This window comes from Pleurodeles waltl, chromosome 7 (genome assembly GCF_031143425.1).
Source record: "Pleurodeles waltl isolate 20211129_DDA chromosome 7, aPleWal1.hap1.20221129, whole genome shotgun sequence".
NCBI classification, from domain to species: domain Eukaryota; kingdom Metazoa; phylum Chordata; class Amphibia; order Caudata; family Salamandridae; genus Pleurodeles; species Pleurodeles waltl.
In genome coordinates, this window is record NC_090446.1 from 914994622 (window position 1) to 915018002 (window position 23381).

At 45.4% G+C, this 23381-nt stretch overlaps 1 protein-coding gene across 2 annotated transcripts in view; it reads right to left on the reverse strand.

Annotated features, from left to right (window-relative positions):
* The window catches only part of FAT2 (FAT atypical cadherin 2), a 234157-nt gene that overhangs the window by 12154 nt on the left and 198622 nt on the right, over positions 1-23381 (reverse strand). For both annotated transcript variants that reach the window (XM_069199589.1, XM_069199588.1), the window contains exon 22: positions 1423-1576. In XM_069199589.1, coding sequence (XP_069055690.1) covers positions 1423-1576 — 154 coding nt within the window. The remainder of the gene's footprint in view (positions 1-1422; positions 1577-23381) is intronic.

A 23381-nucleotide genomic window follows, 5' to 3' on the forward strand; every position in this document is an offset into this window, starting at 1 on the left:
TCAAAAATGATTCATATGATGGTTTAGAAATTATTCAGATTGTTTCCTGATTCTCATGCAAAGGAAAGTACTTGAATTTGAAAGTTTCATTTAACAATTTCTTGATTCCCTCACAGGTATCCAGTCATCTTGAAGCCTAGTCATTTTAAGTCTATGTTTAGGTTGTTCATGTTTTCATAATGACGATGCTTAGCGTCATTACCTAGTACTGATTTCTTGTGATGTAATTTTGATACTGTGTGTTTTAACTTTTGCTTCCTACAGGTCTCCTTCCCAGCTGTTCCCTTCCTAATCCCCTTTTCCCCACTTGGACTCTCTTAGACTCTGTGATAAATCTAATCAGGGCATTGGAGCTGTCTTGTGGTGGAATTGTTGGGAACGTGCACAGACCCCGAGGATCTGGTGACTCTGACAATTTACAAGTGTCTCGAAAATGTTATGTCACAATAAAGTGATCAGCTAAGGTGTAAAATGTCGATGATTTTTAGGGTGTATCTATGTTTTTTTGGCAAGCCATGAGGATGTTGTGGTGTGATTTCTGGGACATGAAACTAGAGGTGCTACAGCCACCTCCTCCATCCCTCCACACCGCATCATTTTAATCAAAGAGTTACATTTTCAGTTTTTAAATGTTCGAGATTTAAATCTTACCTTCAGTACCACCACACAAGGCACTTTACTTTTTGTGTGCTATAGCGCTTGCTTTTCTACCAGCTGTATCTCAATGGTTTGACTTTCAAATGCAGGCTCACATGACTGGTGGTCATTCTATTATTTTTTGGAAAGACCAGCTAGAGTGAAACTAGGGTAGCAGTCATCTTCCCTATTTTAAGGAGCCGGTGGAGCAGGAATCATGCGAGAAAACCATGTTAATGCAAATGTTAAGCACTACACAGCACTAAGTCATTGCTAGTAAATAACCTAACATCTCTCAGAAGTTACTAGAAATCCTTATCGCTCACTATAGTCCATTTGGAAACATAAGATGTGGATTTTCTTGGCAGCAATTGTGCTACAAGTGGGTATCCATCAGCTTTTCTGCAAATCTTCTAAATAGAGCTATACTGGCTCACGACACTGTTATTAATGCTTCAGGCAGTAAATGTAGGTATAGCCACGGTTCTTTACGTAAGGACAGATGCGGTTCCGGCAGTATCAATGGAACTACCAGCAGTACCAGAAGTGGCCATTATTACCCGCCTACAATTGACAAAACTTGAAACCATGGCAAGCCAGAACATTGCAGTGGGTGCCATATTAGTTTTAAAAGTAGGAAAATAGCCTTAATACTACTAGAGGAGACTGACAAAATAGCAACACTCAAGGTAGTAAAAATCCTTGCACTGGCTGGACAGCCACAATTGCTGTGTAGAGTGTAAATCGTGTCCCCCAAGACTGCCGTTGCCGGACTTCTGGTCTCACCTAGGTCCTTGGTGGTGGCTCAGGCATCTGCAGGTGTATCCGCTGAGAGTTGGAGTGCAAGTGCCACCCCGAAGGCAGGGCTGGGATGCACAATTGTCTCCGTCCAGCTGACAGTGTTGACCAGTAAATGGTGGGGGGCAAATGCAGCTGTAACCTGGGGAGAGAGGTACAAATGGGTTAGGAAATGTAGGGAGGGCGTTTAAGTAACGTATGAAAAATAATCAATTACGGTAGATACATTAGTCATGGAGAACACATGGAGTTATCCAACTCACTGGTGTCCAGTCAGTTGCAAAAAACAATACTATGGCTAATTAAAAACGCATGATCCATATTTACTAAGGGCGATTCCTTTGGACTTGGGTAGGAATGAATTGCCATGTTGCATTTGTACTGTTAATAAAACACATTTTCACATGAACTTTTAGCAGCACCTATGATTTTTACCATATAGAGGTTGTCCTGGGGATTGTGAGGATCATGTACAAAAACAAGGTATACACAGTTCCACAATGTGAGTATAATCAGGGAAACCACACTGGGTCCTGATCTAAGGAAAAGATCGGAAAGAAAAGAAAGAAAACCAGGTCCCTGGAAAATTAATTATTTTGGAACAAGAGCCCTCACTCACCAAAGGTGACATGCTTCATCCTTGGGCTCTGCTCCACGTCAGGCCGGCGCTGCAATGCCTGACGGGCCCCTCAAGGGGGGCTCTTTGCCGGAGATCTTTTGAGATATATGGCCGGTTTAGAAAGAATAGGGTATAGGATTGGAAAAATTATATTTAAAAATAACTAGAGGTTAGGCAAATTTTATTCAATAATCCAACCACTGTCATGATTAAAACCAAAGAACGGGGAGGGAAAAGAACAAGGTCTAGGCTCCCCAAAAAATTATTCACTTCCTCACTCAATTTGAGGTAAGGAATTGTACGTACAGGATCCCCTGTACGATTTACCAAAAGGTCAACATGTTTCTCGCTATTGATGTCCTATGGATCTAACGCGATTCTTCAGGACCTAAACTACCTAATCCTATGTGTAAATGTAACCTATAGTAAGGAATATTAGATTGTGAGGATCCCCATATGCTTTTATCTGGGCAGTATTCAACCTGGCATTCTTTGGTGTGTGCGAGGTTTTGCCCGTGGGTTGCAGGGGCTCACCACCATAGGCTGCCAGGAAAGCCATGCAATGACATGACAACTAATGTGCACTCTAGGGGCAGCCAAGGGTTTCAGTATCATGGCAATTGGTAGAATTCCAGGGAAAAACTGTTTGTTATAGGCCAATAGGGTGCATGCTGCTTGAGTTCCTGCCCTCCTGGACTACTAAAACTAGATGGAGATGGCAGGATATCCAGGAATAAGTGTGGCTGCATGTTTGCCATCCATTGCCAGAACTCCTGTCTCTCTATCAGCCTCTGTATCTCTCCTCTTTATTCTAAAGTAGGTCTGTTATCTGGTGCAGGAGCTTGATCCCTGCTGGTCGTAGGTCTTAAAACCACCCCATATGGAGGTCATAGAGTCATTTATTTGCACGGAACGCTTACCTTGCATCTCATTAAGGCAAGGTAGGTCTCCACTTTCAAAAAATGACTTTAATTCCATAAATTTGGCACTTCAGGGGTCTAGCACCAAAGTATAAATATGGAGTTAGTTTTGCACCGAATTAGAGTAAAATAAAAATGACACTAATTCGGTGCAAACAGAGTATAAATATGCCCCTTAATGTCAAGTGCATGCTGGCTTTATTTCCTCTTCTTTTGGCTGGAACATTGTCCAAGTACTGATTGCTTCACTTCAGTTGCTGTCCATCTGTTGATAGCTTCATGATTGAGACACTATTTCTTTTCTTCTTCCTTGTTGCACCTCTTGCCATTTGTAGCTACGTTTTACTATGACACATGCAGTTCAAAGAAGCCCCTGCTCCTTTGAAATGGATGTTTATTGTGACAACAGATGGTGTTTTTATTGTGACAACTAATGTTATGTGCTTCCAAATTATTTTTCACTAAGTCATGGACATGAGCACAATTGCTTTTTTTATCTGATAAGATGTTTTGCCAAATGTTGTTTTTCTTTTTTTCATGCCTGTGGAGATTAGTTGATTTGCTCAGACCCACAGGGGTGTTGTGCCAAGACCTAACAAGCATTAGCAAAGCAATGGGTCTAGTTTTGGAGACTATTTGCTCTGTCATTGCCTTTTGTTTATGCTGTACAGCACCAACCTTGGCAATTATCTCTAGCCATGTTGTGTAGCAGCATGGCTGCTGTTCAGCATGGCTATAAATAATAATAAAAAAGGACTATGATTTATCCAGCGCTAAATTACGTTTGAAAGAAAAAGCACATTAGCCTTGGCTGCATCAGAGGTTCTTTCAAATGTGTTTTAGCCACACTGCAAATCATCTGCACTCCTTTACAGCATGGCTACAAAACATTTCCAAAGCCAGTAGCTCTCATAGACGAGACCTATTTGCTTTGCCAATGCTTGTTCTATCTTTCTCATTCTTCTTTTGATGTGAAGTTATTTTAGCATTTACATGGGCACATTATTTTAGCTCTGGGGCTGTGCCTGTGCCCTTTCAGCTAGTTAAAAGTCATTTGTATTCCTTTTATTATCTTAGCAAAACTTAATTTTAGTAGATATGTTTTATTATTTTTATCAGTTACCCTTCCAAGCAGAATGTTATTCATTTCTTTGTACAACATTTTCTTCCTGTGCTGAACCCAAGGCTGCACACAATAGCTTACCAGGTATTGCCAGTACAAAGAGTATGATGTCTACTTGTTAGAAGTGGATCCTCTTCTTGGCAGTGGATTGCACCCTGTCCAAGTAGGGACCCTCACTTTAGTCAGGGTAAGGGAGCCACACAGCTGAGCTGGCCCCTGCTCATCCCAATGGTAGCTTGGCATGATCAGGCAGGTACAGTACATTTGGAAAATGATGAAACAAAGTAATCGTATGGAGTCAGGGAGGTGAGGCAATGCTGGAGATGGTGCAGCATTGGTTTCTTACTGCTACTGAGGAGGTGAGGCGTTGGTTCCTTACTGCGAGGAAGGGGAGGCGAGGGGTCGGTTCCTCACGGTTGCAGGGGAGATGATGTGGTGTAGACGGTGAGGCATCGGTTCCTTAGGATTTGGTGGGGTCGATGAATTCAGCAGGTCAAGACGTGAGGCCTCGAGTTTGCGGTGTTGTGGTCACACCACGGGGCCACAGATGACGCTGTGGCAAGACTCCGGAGGTGCTGCAGTGGCATCAGGCCTGCGGTGTCAGTCGCAGTTGTTGCACTCAGCGGGGGCTAGGACTCTGGTGCAGGCAGCAGCGCAGAGTCAGACAGTGGTCCTGGTTCTGAAGTTGCTCTGGAGCCAATGTACTTGGTTTATTCTTCGTTACACCAGAACTCACTCCCAAGGGCTGAGGAACTGGATTTGGCACCACCTGGTGATTCAGGACTCTCGGCAAGAGAGCCCAGATGCTTGCAGATAAATCTTCGATGTCTCTGAGACTTCTAACGGGAGGCAAGCTCAGCCCATGCACTTTAAAAACCTTTAAAGCAGGATGCAGGAGCAAAGTCCAGTCCTTTCACTTCCAGGACAGAAGCAACAAGCAGCAGGCCATTACAACAAAGCAACAAGCAGAGTGGCAGTGCTTCCCACAGCATCTAGCTCTTTTTCCTGACAGAATATCCGCAGTCCAGAAGGATTCTAAAGTTGTATAATAATAGTGTGGTGTTTCATTATCCTAATAATCACAATTCATGCTTTTTGACATAGAATGCAGTTGTTTCAATAAAATGTATTGAACCAAATCTTGCTTCTGTTTGTCTATGCATGCATGAGACTTGTACAACTGAGAGAAAGGGGTAAGATGTATTCCACCACGACTTTCCTGAGGAGTATTAGAGGGTCATGTGATAGACTGCCACAAATCACCTTTATTCTTGGATTCTGGTGAGGTGCTTCTAGCTAGGCCAACAGCTATCAGACGGTGTGGGATCAGACTCAGTCCCCCATATTTGTTGCCGCCCTAAATCTAGCAGTCTTGTTCCTATAGGAGTCCTATGACAATTTCTCACTTTTATTCCCTTCCTGTCTCCTGCTGTTGTAGAAACTCTAATTAAGTCCTGGTGCCTATTCCCTGCAGACACCCACACAAATTAAGCACTCTGTGACTCAGTCCTCGAGGAGATGATAGAAGTGATATCTTTATCACCCTTTAAAGGTTTGTAGCCTAAGGCAGACTATAAGGCTGCTGGTCATCTTCCACCTGCTAGGGATGTGCAGAAACTCCTAAATCACCTGACCCACACATCAGACTTACCCCCTTACTCTGTTTGTGACACCAAGAGCTCCAAGTTTGGAATATTTTATTTCTCAGTTTAAAAAGCCTTTTCAATAGGTACAGATAACAGGGGCGTTTCCTCTAGTAGAGCTGAGGGGCTGTGCCCCTCTAAAACTTCTACACATTCATATGAACAAATATTAAATAGATCAATTTGTTTAGAGATAAGATCATATCTCTGAACAAATGGATGCACTTAAGTCTGGGCTGTCTGTCCCAGGCTGCCTGTTAATTATTTATAACTAATCATTGTTGTTACTCATTTACCTCAAACAGCTAACAACCATTGACAATGCCAATTGTACTGACAGGTTTTAGGTGTATATCAGTTGTTGTGTTATATTTCTGAATGCAATAACAACTCAGAGAGAAACCGAAATACGGGCCAGATAGCACACTATGGGAATTGTATTGTACTGTAATAGTATTTATATAGCGCTTACTACCCCTGACGAGGCATCAAAGCGCTTTTCGGTGAGTAGCATGCTACTCTGGAACCCAACAAGAATTAGTGATGGATTAGTATCGGGAAATAATTAATACAGTTTTAGTATTATTATGAGTTAATTTGAGCCATGGATATGAGAGTTGGTTAGTTAGCTTGACTGGAGTAATGGAGGGGTGGAGGAGGAAAGAAACCCAGAAGTGTTAATTGGGAGTATATCCTTCATTTACTCAACCCAAAGGCTTGGGATGACTAAAGGGGGATGGAGGAGGGAAGAGTCTGTGGAAGGGTTAGGGAGAGCATAGTAGCAGGGTGAGATAAATGAGGGAGAATTTAGTAGGGTTGTGTGGGAGGTCATGGTAGTAGAGTGAGGTTTGGTGCGTTAGATGTGGAAGCGGAGGGAAGAGCTTAGGCAGAGTTATTTAGGAGATGAAAGTAGTTAGAAAGGATTTGGGATGAGTCAGAGTGGGAATGGAGGATAGTTTGATAGAGACATGACATATGATGATGGGTAGATAAGTGCGATAAGATGAGAGCAGGAATTCATAGATATCTAGTATAACAACCCATCCAGGAGCCATGCAATGACCCAGGAACATGCCAAGCACAGAAACAACATATACACATATATACATACATATATATATATACACATACACACACACATACAAACACACATGAATACACACACATATGCACATACAATACATAATTAGAACCATGGGTAAATATACTTAGTCAAACAGGTTTAAACAATGTGTGTGTACTTTATTGTTATGACATAGTAGCGATACATATTTTCTAAAGAACTATACATAACTAGAAATATACACATAATCAGAAAACAATATTTATCAACATAGGCATATGCAGTCCATAGTTGTTTGAATATGGTGGTTATGAAGGAAAGAGCCAACTCTTGAGTAGTTTTCTGAAGACAAGAAAGTTATCTGTGGCTCTTATAGTTGGGGGTAATGAATTCCATAATTTGGCTGCTTGAATGGAGAAGGATGTACCACCTATAGTCTTTTTCTTGTATTGTGGTGTTCTAAGGCGGGGTATATATCTAAATGAGATATAGTGTGCACAGAGACAAGGGGTTCCCCAAGAGGCTTGACAGCGGCAATAATAGACAATACCAATGCTTTACCCGTGGTAGTGTGGTCGAGCAGTTGGTCCCCCAGAGGGCAGTGTCAAGCACCTGCTGCACACACACAAGCAACAAGTGAAAACACACACTCAATGACACAACTCCAGACCAATAGATTTCCATATAGAAAAATATTCTTCTGTCAATTAACTTCTAGAACCACAAGATTCATTTAGCAGGTAAGTACATTAAATGAAAGGTACTTTGCATAGTAATATTTATAACATTGAATGGAATCAACAATGTACACAGTTTTCTTCAAAATGGCAAAAAGCTGTTTCAAAAGTTGACACTGCTATTTTCAACAGTTTCTGGGGGAGGCAAGTAAAGTACAGTCCTTGAGGTAAGCAACAAACCCACGGGCTCAATCTCTGGGGTATAGGCAGCCCACCTTTGGGGGGGGGTTAAAGATAACCCCGAACACCAAGCACCAGCAACACCGGTCAGGCGCAGAGGTCAATAGGCCCTTATGGAGACAGGGGGTACTCCCGTTCCGGTCTGCCTGTAGGCAAGTACCCGCGTCGGAGGGCAGACCAGGGGGTTTGAAGGAGCACTGGAAGGGCCCCAAGTAGGCACAAAAACCACACCCTCAGCGGGCGGCCAGGTGCAGTGTACAAACAGGGCATCAAGTTCCCAACAGAACTCTGTGGAGGGACCTGGGAGTCACCTAGGCGCTGCAGGCAGGGCACAGAGGGGCCTCCTGGGCAAGCTACCAACTGGGCAAGGGTGACGTTCTGTGGAGGGACCTGGGGGTCACCTAGGCGCTGCAGGCAGGGCACAGAGGGGCCTCCTTGGCAAGCCACCAACTGGGCAAGGGTGACAGCCACCTGCAGGTTGTTGCTGCACCGGTGGTCGGTTTCTCTCGGGCCCGGGGGCTGCTGGTGCTGTGTTTCTCCAGTCAATGGATATCATCGTCCCGGGCAGTTGCTGTCAGGAGGGTCTTCCGGATTCCCTCTGCAGGTGCTGTCGTGGGGTGCAGAAAGATCAGCCCAAGGTGGACACGTAGTCGGAATTGCCTGGGGATCCTCTCCGGCTAGTTGGTTTCACTGGACACGGGGCAGGGGTGTAGGGGGCAGACTAGTTGGACTCACGCTTCTGGAGTGAGGTGAGAGTCCCTTTAAAGATGGTTTCTTTATCTTCTTGTTGGACAGGTCCGCTGTCCATGGTAGTTTCATGGTCCTTGGTGATGCAGGCTGTCCCCTGGAGGCTTTTCAGGGGCCGCTGGTTCTGCAGAACACTTTGCTGCTTCTTTTGCAGCTTTTTGAAGCACGAGACAGCCTGTTAGGGCTGGGGAGGAGTCAACTGGCGTCTCCTCTTCTCCGCTGGGTTTTCAGCTCAGCAGCCCTTTCTTGAGGTCGTCAGGAATCTGAAGAGTGGGGGCCCACGATCGCCCCTAAACACTAAACCTAGGGGTGTGTTTAAGGTCAGGGGGCAATAGCCAATAGCTACTGTCCCTGAGGGTGGATACACCCTCCTTGTGCGGCAAATCCCCAACTCTATTGGTCCTAATCCTCCCAAGCAAGATAGAGGATATCTTAAGGAGGGGGGGTCACTTCAGCTCTGGGCCCTTAGGGGTGGTCCTGGCTGAGGGGGTGGCTCCTCCTTGTTTTTCTCAATATCCCTCTGGACTTGCCACCAAAAGTGGGGGCTCGTCCGAGGGAGGTGGGCATCTCCACTAGTTGGAGTGCCCTGGGACACTGTAACACCAGGCTTGAGCCTTTAAGGCTCACCGCCAGGTGTTACAGTTCCTGCAGGGGGAGGTGTGAAGCACCTCCACCCATGACAGCCTTGTTTCTGACCACAGAGTGCAGAAAGGCACTGACCCCATGTGGTCAGAAACTCATCTGGAAGTGGCAGGCTAGCATGACCGGTCAGCCTTACCCTAGCAGTTGGACTAACATACAGGGGGCACCTTCTTAGAGGCCCACTGTGTGTATTTTTCAATAACTCCCACTCTGGCATCAGTGTGGGTGTATTGTGCTGAGAAGTTTGATCCCAAACTTCCCAGTATTCAGTGTAGCCATTATGGAACTGTGGAGTTCGTAATTGATAGAGTCTCAGACCATATACTCAGTACGGCTACCCTGCACTTACAATGTCTAAGAATTGACTTAGACACCATAGGGGCATATTGCTCATGCAGCTACAATCACAGAAATGTATTTTACATGTTACCTTTTAGAGAGCCCACACTTTTTAGATTCCACTTAAACATCTGTGTGCACATATTTATGTATGATTGATTGCAGCCAGCAGCTGTGAGTGCTTCCTGATGCCAGGTTAGAGCATTTACTTCCAAAGCTGATGCTACATAGTGTGCAAGACACTGGGCAAGCACACACTCTAAAGGTCCTGAAGTTGTCACACTGTACAATTTACACATTAAAGTAACTGTTGAACATATTAATGGAGTAAGATATGGGGCAGTGTTTAATGTGTTTAGTATTCCAAGACTATCTGTTCCCACTGGTTTATAAACTTTTTTTCTTGGGAGGAGTACTCACCTTGAACCCCACATTTGTCCATTAAGCTTGCTCGCTTCACTCGCTACATAAAATTCATACCCAACTTTTACGTCTCACCGCTTTTAAATGTCACCAGCTGCCACTGACAAATAATGCATTATTAAAAACACATTATAAATCAAGCACCACGGTGGGGGCAAAAAACAACTTATTTGTACTTTTTTATGCCAATGTATTGCATTTCTGCACTTTTCAGAAAGCTGCATGAGTTTCTCTTGTCAGGACATGTTAGTGTTGCTGTGTAATTTCGGTCCTGAAGCCTTTTATGTACTAAAAGCGAACAATCTATTAAAATCTGAGACTTGCTGCCTTCCACGCCCCTCCACCCCTTCGCTCCACCCGTACACGCACAGCCAAAGGGCTCTGGGTGACACTTATTTGGCAGCTAAGTACAACTCTATCAGTTCACACAAAACATGACTCTTGGTGGACACAGGGAAACAAATGCACCAATACTAGGACAGTGAGGGATAAACCAAGTACAAGGACAGTTTGACAGACACAAGGCAGCCAGAAAGGCACACTGAGAAAGGCAGACATAGACTCGGGAACACACTCAGTTGGATGAGGAATAAACAAAGGCAGGGGTTCAGGGACAAACTAGGACGGGACACTAACACTGGGACAAAGAATGCACACGGGACACACTCGGATAAGAAAACAATGGCATGCATATCGAAGAAGATACACATAACCATCTGATTACACTTAGCTGAGTTGTATGGATGGCTATAAGACTGACTGTAGGAGGCTGGACTGGCTTGTAGTGAGTACCAAGGGGTACTTGCACCTTGCACCAGGCCCAGTTATCCCTTATTAGTGTATAGGGTGTCTAGCAGCTTAGGCTGATAGATAATGGTAGCTTAGCAGAGCAGCTTAGGCTGAACTAGGAGACGTGTGAAGCTACTACAGTACCACTTAGTGTCATATGCACAATATCATAGGAAAACACAATACACAGTTATACTAAAAATAAAGGTACTTTATTTTTATGACAATATGCCAAAGTATCTTAGAGTGTACCCTCAGTGAGAGGATAGGAAATATACACAAGATATATATACACAATAGCAAAAATATGCAGTATAGTCTTAGAAAACAGTGCAAACAATGTATAGTTACAATAGGATGCAATGGGGAAACATAGGGATAGGGGCAACACAAACCATATACTCCAAAAGTGGAATGCGAACCACGAATGGACCCCAAACCTATGTGACCTTGTAGAGGGTCGCTGGGACTATTAGAAAATAGTGAGAGTTAGAAAAATAACCCTCCCCAAGACCCTGAAAAGTGAGTGCAAAGTGCACCAAAGTTCCCCTAAGGACAAAATAGTCGTGTTAGAGGGAAAATGCAAGGAAAACACAAATCAGCAATGCAACAACGATGGATTCCTGACTGAGGGTACCTGTGGAACAAGGGGACCAAGTCCAAAAGTCACAAGCAGCTCGGAGATGGGCAGATGCCCAAGAAATGCCAGCGGTTGGTGCAAAGAAGCTCTTACTAGGCTGAAGAACTGTGAATACTGCAGGAACGACAAGGGCTAGAGACTTTCCCTTCGGAGGATTGATCCCCCACGCCTTGGAGAGTCGTGCAGAAGTGATTTCCCGCCGGATGAACGCCAACAAGCCTTGCTACACGCAAATCGTGCGTTTGGCGTTTTTGGACGCTGCTGGGGCCCAGGAGGGACCAGGAGGTCGCAAATTGGACCTGCAGAGAGAGGGGACGTCGAGCAAGACAAAGAGCCCTCACTGAAGCAGGTAGCACCCGGAGAAGTGCCAGAAACAGGCACTACGAGGATGCGTGAAACGGTGCTCGCCGAAGTTGCACAAAGGAGTCCCACGTCGCCGGAGACCAACTTAGAAAGTCGTGCAATGCAGGTTAGAGTTCCGTGGACCCAGGCTTGGCTGTGCACGAAGGATTTCCGCCGGAAGTGCACAGGGGCCGGAGTAGCTTGCAAAGTCGCGGTTCCCAGCAATGCAGCCCAGCGAGGTGAGGCAAGGACTTACCTCCACCAAACTTGGGCTGAAGAGTCACTGGACTGTGGGGGTCACTTGGACGGTGTCGCTGGATTCGAGGGACCTCGCTCGTCGTGCTGAGAGGAGACCCAAGGGACCGGTAATGCAGCTTTTTGGTGCCTGCGGTTGCAGGGGGAAGATTCCGTCGACCCACGGGAGATTTCTTCGGAGCTTCTGGTGCAGAGAGGAGGCAGACTACCCCCACAGCATGCACAAGCAGGAAAACAGTCGAGAAGGCGGCAGGATCAGCGTTACAGAGTTGCAGTAGTCGTCTTTGCTACTATGTTGCAGGTTTGCAGGCTTCCAGCGCGGTCAGCGGTCGATTCCTTATCAGAAGGTGAAGAGGGAGATGCAGAGGAACTCGGCTGAGCTCATGCATTCGTTATCTAAAGTTTCCCCAGAGACAGAGACCCTAAATAGCAAGAAAAGAGGGTTTGGCTACCTAGGAGAGAGGAAAGGCTACTAACACCTGAAGGAGCCTATCAGCAGGAGTCTCTGACGTCACCTGGTGGCACTGGCCACTCAGAGCAGTCCAGTGTGCCAGCAGCACCTCTGTTTCCAAGATGGCAGAGGTCTGGAGCACACTGGAGGAGCTCTGGACACCTCCCAGGGGAGGTGCAGGTCAGGGGAGTGGTCACTCCCCTTTCCTTTGTCCAGTTTCGCGCCAGAGCAGGGGCTAAGGGGTCCCTGAACCGGTGTAGACTGGCTTATGCAGAATTGGGCACCTCTGTGCCCAACAAAGCATTTCCAGAGGCTGGGGGAGGCTACTCCTCCCCTGCCTTCACACCATTTTCCAAAGGGAGAGGGTGTCACACCCTCTCTCAGAGGAAGTTCTTTGTTCTGCCATCCTGGGCCAGGCCTGGCTGGACCCCAGGAGGGCAGCTGCCTGTCTGAGGGGTTGGCAGCAGCAGCAGCTGCAGTGAAACCCCAGGAAGGGCAGTTTGGCAGTACCAGGGTCTGTGCTACAGACCACTGGGATCATGGAATTGTACCAACAATGCCAGGATGGCATAGAGGGGGCAATTCCATGATCATAGACATGTTACATGGCCATATTCGGAGTTACCATGGTGAAGCTACATATAGGTAGTGACCTATATGTAGTGCACGCGTGTAATGGTGTCCCCGCACTCACAAAGTTCAGGGAATTGGCTCTGAACAATGTGGGGGCACCTTGGCTAGTGCCAGGGTGCCCTCACACTAAGTAACTTTGCACCTAACCTTTACCAGGTAAAGGTTAGACATATAGGTGACTTATAAGTTACTTAAGTGCAGTGTAAAATGGCTGTGAAATAACGTGGACGTTATTTCACTCAGGCTGCAGTGGCAGGCCTGTGTAAGAATTGTCAGAGCTCCCTATGGGTGGCAAAAGAAATGCTGCAGCCCATAGGGATCTCCTGGAACCCCAATACCCTGGGTACCTCAGTACCATATACTAGGGAATTATAAGGGTGTTCCAGTAAGCCAATGTAAATTGGTAAAAATGGTCACTAGCCTGTCAGTGACAATTTGGAAAGAAATGAGAGAGCATAACCACTGAGGTTCTGATTAGCAGAGCCTCAGTGAGACAGTTAGGCACCACACAGGGAACATATACATGCACACCTATGAGCACTGGGGCCCTGTGTGACAGGGTCCCAGTGACACATACATATAGGCCACAAACCTATGAGCACTGGGGTCCTGACCAGCAGGATCCCAGTGACACATAACAAACATACTGAAACCATAGTGTTTTCACTATGAGCACTGAGGCCTGGCTATCAGGATCCCAGTGAGACAGTGAAAACAGTGACAAACATCCTGACATACACTCACAAACAGGCCAAAAGTGGGGGTAACAAGGCTAGAAAGAGGCTACCTTCTCACACAACCCCCCCCCAAACGAAGGACAATAAGGCTAACCTTGGCCAGTTGAGACTTTATTGTCTAAGTGGTGATAAGTAGAGAGTAGCTCTGCAATAGACTGGTTACTCCCTTTATCATCCACTATATGGTTACTTCCCTGTGGGGATGTAAACCACCCTGTTTGAAGTTTTTTAGCTAACCAACAATGTGAAGATGTATTTTCAGAGTTTCTATCAGTAAGTTTTAGTTTAGAGCAGTGGGAATTATCCACTGAACCTATTTGTAATGATGGAAATGCCAGACAGGGATGCTGTCTCAGTAAAGCCATAGCTGGACAAAAACTTTGTCCATTTGGCTGGAAGAGAGAACAGGGATGCTGTTTCTCTTGAGTTGGAGCAGGGCAGGGATGCTGTCCTATGAGCTCCACACTAGGGCAGGGATGCTGTCCTAAGTGTTGTGAGGCAGTACAGGGTTTCTGCACTAAAGTTTCTCTGGGAGGGTTGGAGGGATGCTCCATGTTAACTAAAATGGTGCTCTTTTTGTCACCAATGTTAGTTATCCCACAGAGAGGTACTTCTACCTCAGGGAGTCCAGCTATGCCAGCTGATGATTCCCTTGGAACAGGTGCCACCCCAGGAGAGGTTTCTCCCACCACAGGAATAGTATCCTGAATGGTAGGGTGGTTAGGGGATACTGTGATACCCTTTTTACCTGTTGATGGAGAGGGATCCTGAGTTTTCAGGCCTTCTCTCCTTTGCTTTTTCATTTCACTTGAAATGAGAGGGAACAATTCCTCAGGGATGCCCAGCATGGCTGCATGGGCATAAAACTCTACATCAGCCCAACCTGAGGCCTCTAGGTCATTACCTAAGAGACAGTCTACAGGTAAGCTAGGTGATACCACCACCTGCTTAGGGCCAGTAACTCCACCCCAACTAAACTGAATTATAGCTAAGGGAAGAAACTTAGTGGAGTTATGGACATCAATAATCTTATACTGTTGTCCAATGATGTGTTGTTCAGGAGGCACTAGGTTTTCAGTCACCAAAGTGAAACTGGCACCTGTGTCCCTATAGGCCAAGGCCTCAACACCATTTATTGAAACTGTCTGCCTGTACTTATCCATTGTAAGGGGACAAGCAGCCAGTGTGGCAAGGCCAATGCCACTAGGTGTGACAGAAACTGTCTTGGGACTGATTACATCAGTTTCCACTATGGACCCATAAGTGAACCCAACTACACCCTTTGCTTGACTGTTGCCAGCAGTCCCACCACTAGTACCACTACTGCTAGGGGCACTAGAGCTTGATGTATTAGTGGTGGTAGGCTCAGGGGGTTTACCTGGACAGGACTTATCCCCTGGCCTATGGCCTCTGTTTTTACACACAAAGCACCAAGGCTTTTTAATGTGTGCAGGTTGGGAAGAAGAGGAAGAATTTGTTTTATCCCCACCCTCTGAAGAGTGTTTAAGATTTGAAGTGGGATCTTTGGTTTTACCCTTATCCCCATGCTTATCTTGAGATTTTTCACCATCTTTCTTCTTATTGCCATCTTTGTCACCCCCTGTATGAACTTTTCTGTTCACCCTTGTTCTGACCCATTTGTCTGCCTTCTTTCCCAATTCTTGGGGAGAGGTCAGATCAGAGTCTACCAGGTACTGGTGCAACAAATCAGACACACAATTATTAAGTATATGCTCTCTCAGGATTGTGTTATACAGGCTTTCATAATCAGTAACTTTACTGCCATGTAACCACCCCTCCAAGGCCTTCACTGAATGGTCAATGAAATCAACCCAGTCTTGTGAAGACTCCTTTTTGGTCTCTCTGAACTTTATCCTGTACTGTTCAGTGGTTAAGCCATAACCATCCAGGAGTGCATTCTTAAGAACTGTAAAATTATTGGCATCATTTTCTTTCACAGTAAGGAGTCTATCCCTACCCTTTCCACTAAATGATAGCCATAGGATAGCAGCCCACTGCCTTTGAGGGACATCCTGTACAACACAGGCCCTCTCAAGTGCAGCAAACCACTTGTTAATGTCATCCCCCTCCTTATAAGGGGGAACTATCTTGTGCAGATTCCTGGAATCATGCTCTTTTGCAGGATGACTATGGGGAATACTGCTGCTGCCACCATGGGTATCTAAACCCAACTTCTGTCTTTCCCTCTCTATTTCTAAAGACTGTCTATCCAAATCCAGCTGTTGCTTCTTGAGCTTCAGTCTGGTTTGTTCCACTCTCAATCTATTGAGCTCCCTTTCTAACAATCTGTCATCAGGGTGGATGGGAGGGACATTTCTAGATACAGAGGTATGATGGGAATGAACAGAAGGAGACCTGTCCCTTACAAGGGGCACCCTAACAGCTTGGCTACCAGCATAATGTGAGAGCACATCATCAGTATGATGTGATTCAACCTCTGTACCAACTATGCTAGACTGTCTAGTAATGGGCAGGCTGAGAAGTTTCTTTCCTGAACCTTTTCCTGGGGGAGTCCCTGGATCAGATTGAGAATCATTAGCTACTTTTTCTACAGATTGGGCACTTATGGCCTTATCCTGTACTCTAAGCATATTAATTAACAGTTCTAAGGAAGGATTCTTCCCTACACTCAAACCTCTCTCTATGCAGAGACTCCTTGCTCCTTTCCAGCTAAGGTGATCATATGCAAGTTTGGATAGTTCAACTTTTTGGCCTGTGCCAGACATTTTTAGAGAGAGTTAAAGTGATAGACAAAGAGAAAAAAGTTTTCAGAACTTTTTGGAAAGACAGAAAAACTTTTTAAACTTTTAAGAACTTTTTGAAAGTTTAGAAGTACTTTTCAGCACTTAGAAAAGAGTGAAAAGAGGAAATGCAAAACTTTTTGGCTATGTGTATATACACTGACCTTGTTTTGTATATTTTTCTCTTATGAAAAGTACAATGACAAGAGTGGTAAGTAGTCTCAAAGCACTTATCCCACCGCTGCACAACCAATGTAGGAGGCTGGACTGGCTTGTAGTGAGTACCAAGGGGTACTTGCACCTTGCACCAGGCCCAGTTATCCCTTATTAGTGTATAGGGTGTCTAGCAGCTTAGGCTGATAGATAATGGTAGCTTAGCAGAGCAGCTTAGGCTGAACTAGGAGACGTGTGAAGCTACTACAGTACCACTTAGTGTCATATGCACAATATCATAAGAAAACACAATACACAGTTATACTAAAAATAAAGGTACTTTATTTTTATGACAATATGCCAAAGTATCTTAGAGTGTACCCTCAGTGAGAGGATAGGAAATATACACAAGATATATATACACAATAGCAAAAATATGCAGTATAGTCTTAGAAAACAGTGCAAACAATGTATAGTTACAATAGGATGCAATGGGGAAACATAGGGATAGGGGCAACACAAACCATATACTCCAAAAGTGGAATGCGAACCACGAATGGACCCCAAACCTATGTGACCTTGTAGAGGGTCGCTGGGACTATTAGAAAATAGTGAGAGTTAGAAAAATAACCCTCCCCAAGACCCTGAAAAGTGAGTGCAAAGTGCACCAAAGTTCCCCTAAGGACAAAATAGTCGTGTTAGAGGGAAAATGCAAGGAAAACACAAATCAGCAATGCAACAACGATGGATTCCTGACTGAGGGTACCTGTGGAACAAGGGGACCAAGTCCAAAAGTCACAAGCAGCTCGGAGATGGGCAGATGCCCAAGAAATGCCAGCGGTTGGTGCAAAGAAGCTCTTACTAGGCTGAAGAACTGTGAATACTGCAGGAACGACAAGGGCTAGAGACTTTCCCTTCGGAGGATTGATCCCCCACGCCTTGGAGAGTCATGCAGAAGTGATTTCCCGCCGGATGAACGCCAACAAGCCTTGCTACACGCAAATCGTGCGTTTGGCGTTTTTGGACGCTGCTGGGGCCCAGGAGGGACCAGGAGGTCGCAAATTGGACCTGCAGAGAGAGGGGACGTCGAGCAAGACAAAGAGCCCTCACTGAAGCAGGTAGCACCCGGAGAAGTGCCAGAAACAGGCACTATGAGGATGCGTGAAACGGTGCTTGCCGAAGTTGCACAAAGGAGTCCCACGTCGCCGGAGACCAACTTAGAAAGTCGTGCAATGCAGGTTAGAGTGCCGTGGACCCAGGCTTGGCTGTGCACGAAGGATTTCCGCCGGAAGTGCACAGGGGCCGGAGTAGCTTGCAAAGTCGCGGTTCCCAGCAATGCAGCCCAGCGAGGTGAGGCAAGGACTTACCTCCACCAAACTTGGGCTGAAGAGTCACTGGACTGTGGGGGTCACTTGGACGGTGTCGCTGGATTCGAGGGACCTCGCTCGTCATGCTGAGAGGAGACCCAAGGGACCGGTAATGCAGCTTTTTGGTGCCTGCGGTTGCAGGGGGAAGATTCCGTCGACCCACGGGAGATTTCTTCGGAGCTTCTGGTGCAGAGAGGAGGCAGACTACCCCCACAGCATGCACAAGCAGGAAAACAGTCGAGAAGGCGGCAGGATCAGCGTTACAGAGTTGCAGTAGTCGTCTTTGCTACTATGTTGCAGGTTTGCAGGCTTCCAGCGCGGTCAGCGGTCGATTCCTTATCAGAAGGTGAAGAGGGAGATGCAGAGGAACTCGGCTGAGCTCATGCATTCGTTATCTAAAGTTTCCCCAGAGACAGAGACCCTAAATAGCAAGAAAAGAGGGTTTGGCTACCTAGGAGAGAGGAAAGGCTACTAACACCTGAAGGAGCCTATCAGCAGGAGTCTCTGACGTCACCTGGTGGCACTGGCCACTCAGAGCAGTCCAGTGTGCCAGCAGCACCTCTGTTTCCAAGATGGCAGAGGTCTGGAGCACACTGGAGGAGCTCTGGACACCTCCCAGGGGAGGTGCAGGTCAGGGGAGTGGTCACTCCCCTTTCCTTTGTCCAGTTTCGCGCCAGAGCAGGGGCTAAGGGGTCCCTGAACCGGTGTAGACTGGCTTATGCAGAATTGGGCACCTCTGTGCCCAACAAAGCATTTCCAGAGGCTGGGGGAGGCTACTCCTCCCCTGCCTTCACACCATTTTCCAAAGGGAGAGGGTGTCACACCCTCTCTCAGAGGAAGTTCTTTGTTCTGCCATCCTGGGCCAGGCCTGGCTGGACCCCAGGAGGGCAGCTGCCTGTCTGAGGGGTTGGCAGCAGCAGCAGCTGCAGTGAAACCCCAGGAAGGGCAGTTTGGCAGTACCAGGGTCTGTGCTACAGACCACTGGGATCATGGAATTGTACCAACAATGCCAGGATGGCATAGAGGGGGCAATTCCATGATCATAGACATGTTACATGGCCATATTCGGAGTTACCATGGTGAAGCTACATATAGGTAGTGACCTATATGTAGTGCACGCATGTAATGGTGTCCCCGCACTCACAAAGTTCAGGGAATTGGCTCTGAACAATGTGGGGGCACCTTGGCTAGTGCCAGGGTGCCCTCACACTAAGTAACTTTGCACCTAACCTTTACCAGGTAAAGGTTAGACATATAGGTGACTTATAAGTTACTTAAGTGCAGTGTAAAATGGCTGTGAAATAACGTGGACGTTATTTCACTCAGGCTGCAGTGGCAGGCCTGTGTAAGAATTGTCAGAGCTCCCTATGGGTGGCAAAAGAAATGCTGCAGCCCATAGGGATCTCCTGGAACCCCAATACCCTGGGTACCTCAGTACCATATACTAGGGAATTATAAGGGTGTTCCAGTAAGCCAATGTAAATTGGTAAAAATGGTCACTAGCCTGTCAGTGACAATTTGGAAAGAAATGAGAGAGCATAACCACTGAGGTTCTGATTAGCAGAGCCTCAGTGAGACAGTTAGGCACCACACAGGGAACATATACATGCACACCTATGAGCACTGGGGCCCTGTGTGACAGGGTCCCAGTGACACATACATATAGGCCACAAACCTATGAGCACTGGGGTCCTGACCAGCAGGATCCCAGTGACACATAACAAACATACTGAAACCATAGTGTTTTCACTATGAGCACTGAGGCCTGGCTATCAGGATCCCAGTGAGACAGTGAAAACAGTGACAAACATCCTGACATACACTCACAAACAGGCCAAAAGTGGGGGTAACAAGGCTAGAAAGAGGCTACCTTCTCACACTGACCCTCCCTCATCAGCCACAGAGAAAATAGCAAACAAGCAGCCAACAGTCTGCACACGCACAACAATGCCAAGAGGCCAATGAAAGGATGAACATCTGAAAAAGCAAAGCATAAGGCAGCTTGCAGAAAAGGTGTGACAGGTCCTTCGAGGAGCTGCCCAGACACACTCTCCTGCACAATCAGACCATGAGGCATTCCTGCTTACAGTACAGATGTGAGAGGTCCTCATATGGCCCTTCCTTGGACATGTTTCCATGCACTATCAGACCATGATGTACTATGATGTGGGAAGTTCCTAGAGTGTCTGGCCTGGGCGTACTACCATGCATCATCAGATTATGAGGCACTCATCCTTACACTACAGGTGTGGGAGGTCCCTTGATAGTCTGGGAATGCTCCCCTACACAATCAGTCCATGAAGACACCAAAAGCTGTTAATGTCCACCAACCTAGGCACACATGTGAAACCAAGGAGTGGCTAGTCCTAGCTCACTGGTGGACACACAACCGGAACGTATTCTCATGTACTCAGAGCTGCAGTAAAACTAGGGTTATGTGAAATTGCAGCACTTAACACAAAGTTCATGTCATTCTGTAGAAAAGGTAAAAAAATAGATTCAGTAGGAAAAACATCTGAAAATTGACTTTGTATGGTATCTCCAGCAAGCTAACGAAAATTCTTATTCAGTTGAAAGATAAAAATTCATACTAATTGACTTTTAGGGCGGATTTTCCTACACAAAAAGGACAATTTCACTAGATGTGCAAATTGATCAAAATGTGAAAAATTTCCCTGATCTGTAAAATTATGATTTTTTACTCCACTTCGCCTCAAAAAGTTTAATTTCACATACGATTAAAGACAGCAAGAAATTAGCTCAGTCACAGGACCCAACAAAGGCAACGTTTTCATTAGAGCACCTGCAATATCTTGGATCATATACACTACCAAAGAGTTTAGACGCAATGCTCAATCACACAGTACTTTTCTCATGCAAAGTTATACACACAGTGCTACTCAAACGTGCAAGTAAACAAAAACACAGTCAGAAAGTCTCAGAAATACAGAAGAGATGCAACGAATGGGATGTGTGAACAAAGATACACAAAAGACAAGGCATACAAAGTTTATACATACACACCTAAACGCACAAATGCATACACATACACAAATATAGAAAGTAGCAGGTAGAGAAACCATAGATATACACAGTCATGTACAGACATATCAACCCGAGATCCTCAAACCAAGAGAGGCAAACACTAACAAATATAGGTACATAAGACGTATGTACACAAACAGAGACACAAAAACACAAATACAGGTTCACAAACCTACCAGTACACAAACAGATTCTCAAACTGTCATGCCCACACACAACATGAGGTACTGAAACTTGTAAGAAGGCACAAATACATAGGAACCCAAACATGCAGTGATGTTGTCCATTGAGATACACACATAAGTGTTCTATTACGCGCACACTTAGGTGCATAAGTGCACTCACCCCCCCCCCCCCGATCACACAACATGTTACCAAATCAAATTTTGGGTTCAGAATAAACACAGAATTAGTATTTGGAATGGGTATGTAAAAGGAATCCCTTCTAAATATTGATTTTTTAGTTCATGTATTATTGTTTTGTGATTGAAATGCGTTAGTAAAACAAGAATATTTTATCACTAAATCAACAGTGATGGCAATTCGCAAACTGGAAGAGGTCCCCTTCTCTTTTGTGAATGTCACTAAAGGCATTTTTTAATCAGCCCATGGACCTGGGTCACACAGGACCTCGGTCCCTCGCTAGCTTTCTTTTTAAATGTGTCCTGTTTTCCTATAAGGAAAATGCCCTGAATTTAAAAAAAGATTGCTTTATTGAAAAGCAATCACAGACCTGGTGGTCTGCTGATCCTAGCAGGCCATCATGTCTGTGATGCTAACCAATCGTAGAGGGTCTAGATTTATGTCCTAACATGTGCATATTGATGAGATAGGCCGAATTGAGACCCGCTACAAATCAGTATTTTGTGCACCAACCTATTAATACATAAATTGATCACTAAATACCAATGCATTCGGTAGAAGATAGTGTGCAAATTGCACCCATTTGTAACGAATTCATTTTAATAGATTCCTAATATGAAATCACAAATTACAAATCGTTATGTAATGCTGTTTTCGATTTCTTAAAATAAATCTTAGTACAGCAGGTCCCAGATCCACGGATATATCAACAGATACATAAACAAAGATCTAAAAAACACACACACAGGCACCTAAACAGACGTATGCTGCCAAAGTCTGTACTCGGTTGACATGTACACTCTTACACACACCCTTCCTGTTCACCACACACACACACACACACGTACTCACACAACAAACACACAGTAACACTCTTCACATAAATGTCTGTCAGGGAGCGGTAATTACAAATCTCTTTTTGAATCCATTTAACTTTGCTGACAGGGACCTTTTGAGGCCTGAGGGGGTTGAGAGCCTGGCATTACCTGTAATTGCCACTCAGCCATCAGGGTGTGGGCCACAGAGCCCCAGGCATGTCAACAGCAATCTCAAACAAAAGCAAAGCATTTTAAGAAAAGCAGCGTGTTTCTGAGCTCTCCTAAGACCTACCGTTCTATTCACAACACCTCCTCCCGAAACACACATAAACCCTTCTACCCTCACACACACACACACACACTTTATCCGCAACTGAATTAGTCTGCAAAGTAGAAATATGACCTCTGTCATTAAGTGACTGGCTCTGAATTCAACTCTTCGCCTGACCTTCTTTACTTCCGCGTGCAGCCCAGGAGGAAACTACTTATTTTGTAGATTTGTACGAATTAAAAAACTAAGATGAAAGCACACTAGAGATGTACAGGGTTTGGACTAAAAGGTAATTCTTAACGAATCCCGGGCGAGAGAGAGCTCTCCTAAGTCTGACACTAAACCCATTGCTCAAAGTTCTCTCCCAGAGAGGGAGTCTATATTTCAATTCTTTAGACTCCGTGAGGAAGGTACCGTCCCAAGGGATGCCACGCCCTTCCAAGCACTTTCATAAGGTGATATATGGCACGGTACAAATAAAATCAATAAAAAGAGAGAGTATATGCTTATGGGTGAGACTCATGTTGGAATGAAAAGCCACACTATCCAGATTTGGTATATTTTCAGTTTGTTTGTTTTAGACAAGCGCTGTCATTATCCATAAGGATACTACAGTCGATACACAGGAACTATGGAAAGGGAGATAAAACCATTTCTACATCACATGGGCTACACAAGGACTATTGTGCATATTCTGAATTTCACGAATACCAATAAATGTGGCCATCATATAATGTAGGTAAATCAAAATATATGTCAGTTTCTGATGTGTAGGCATCATATGCAAGGAACAAGAGAGAGGAGTAATAATCGAGTGCAGTGTAAATGAGGTTCATTCTCTGAAAAAAAGAACAACTACAGTTTCCCTACTACCAGCATCAAAAT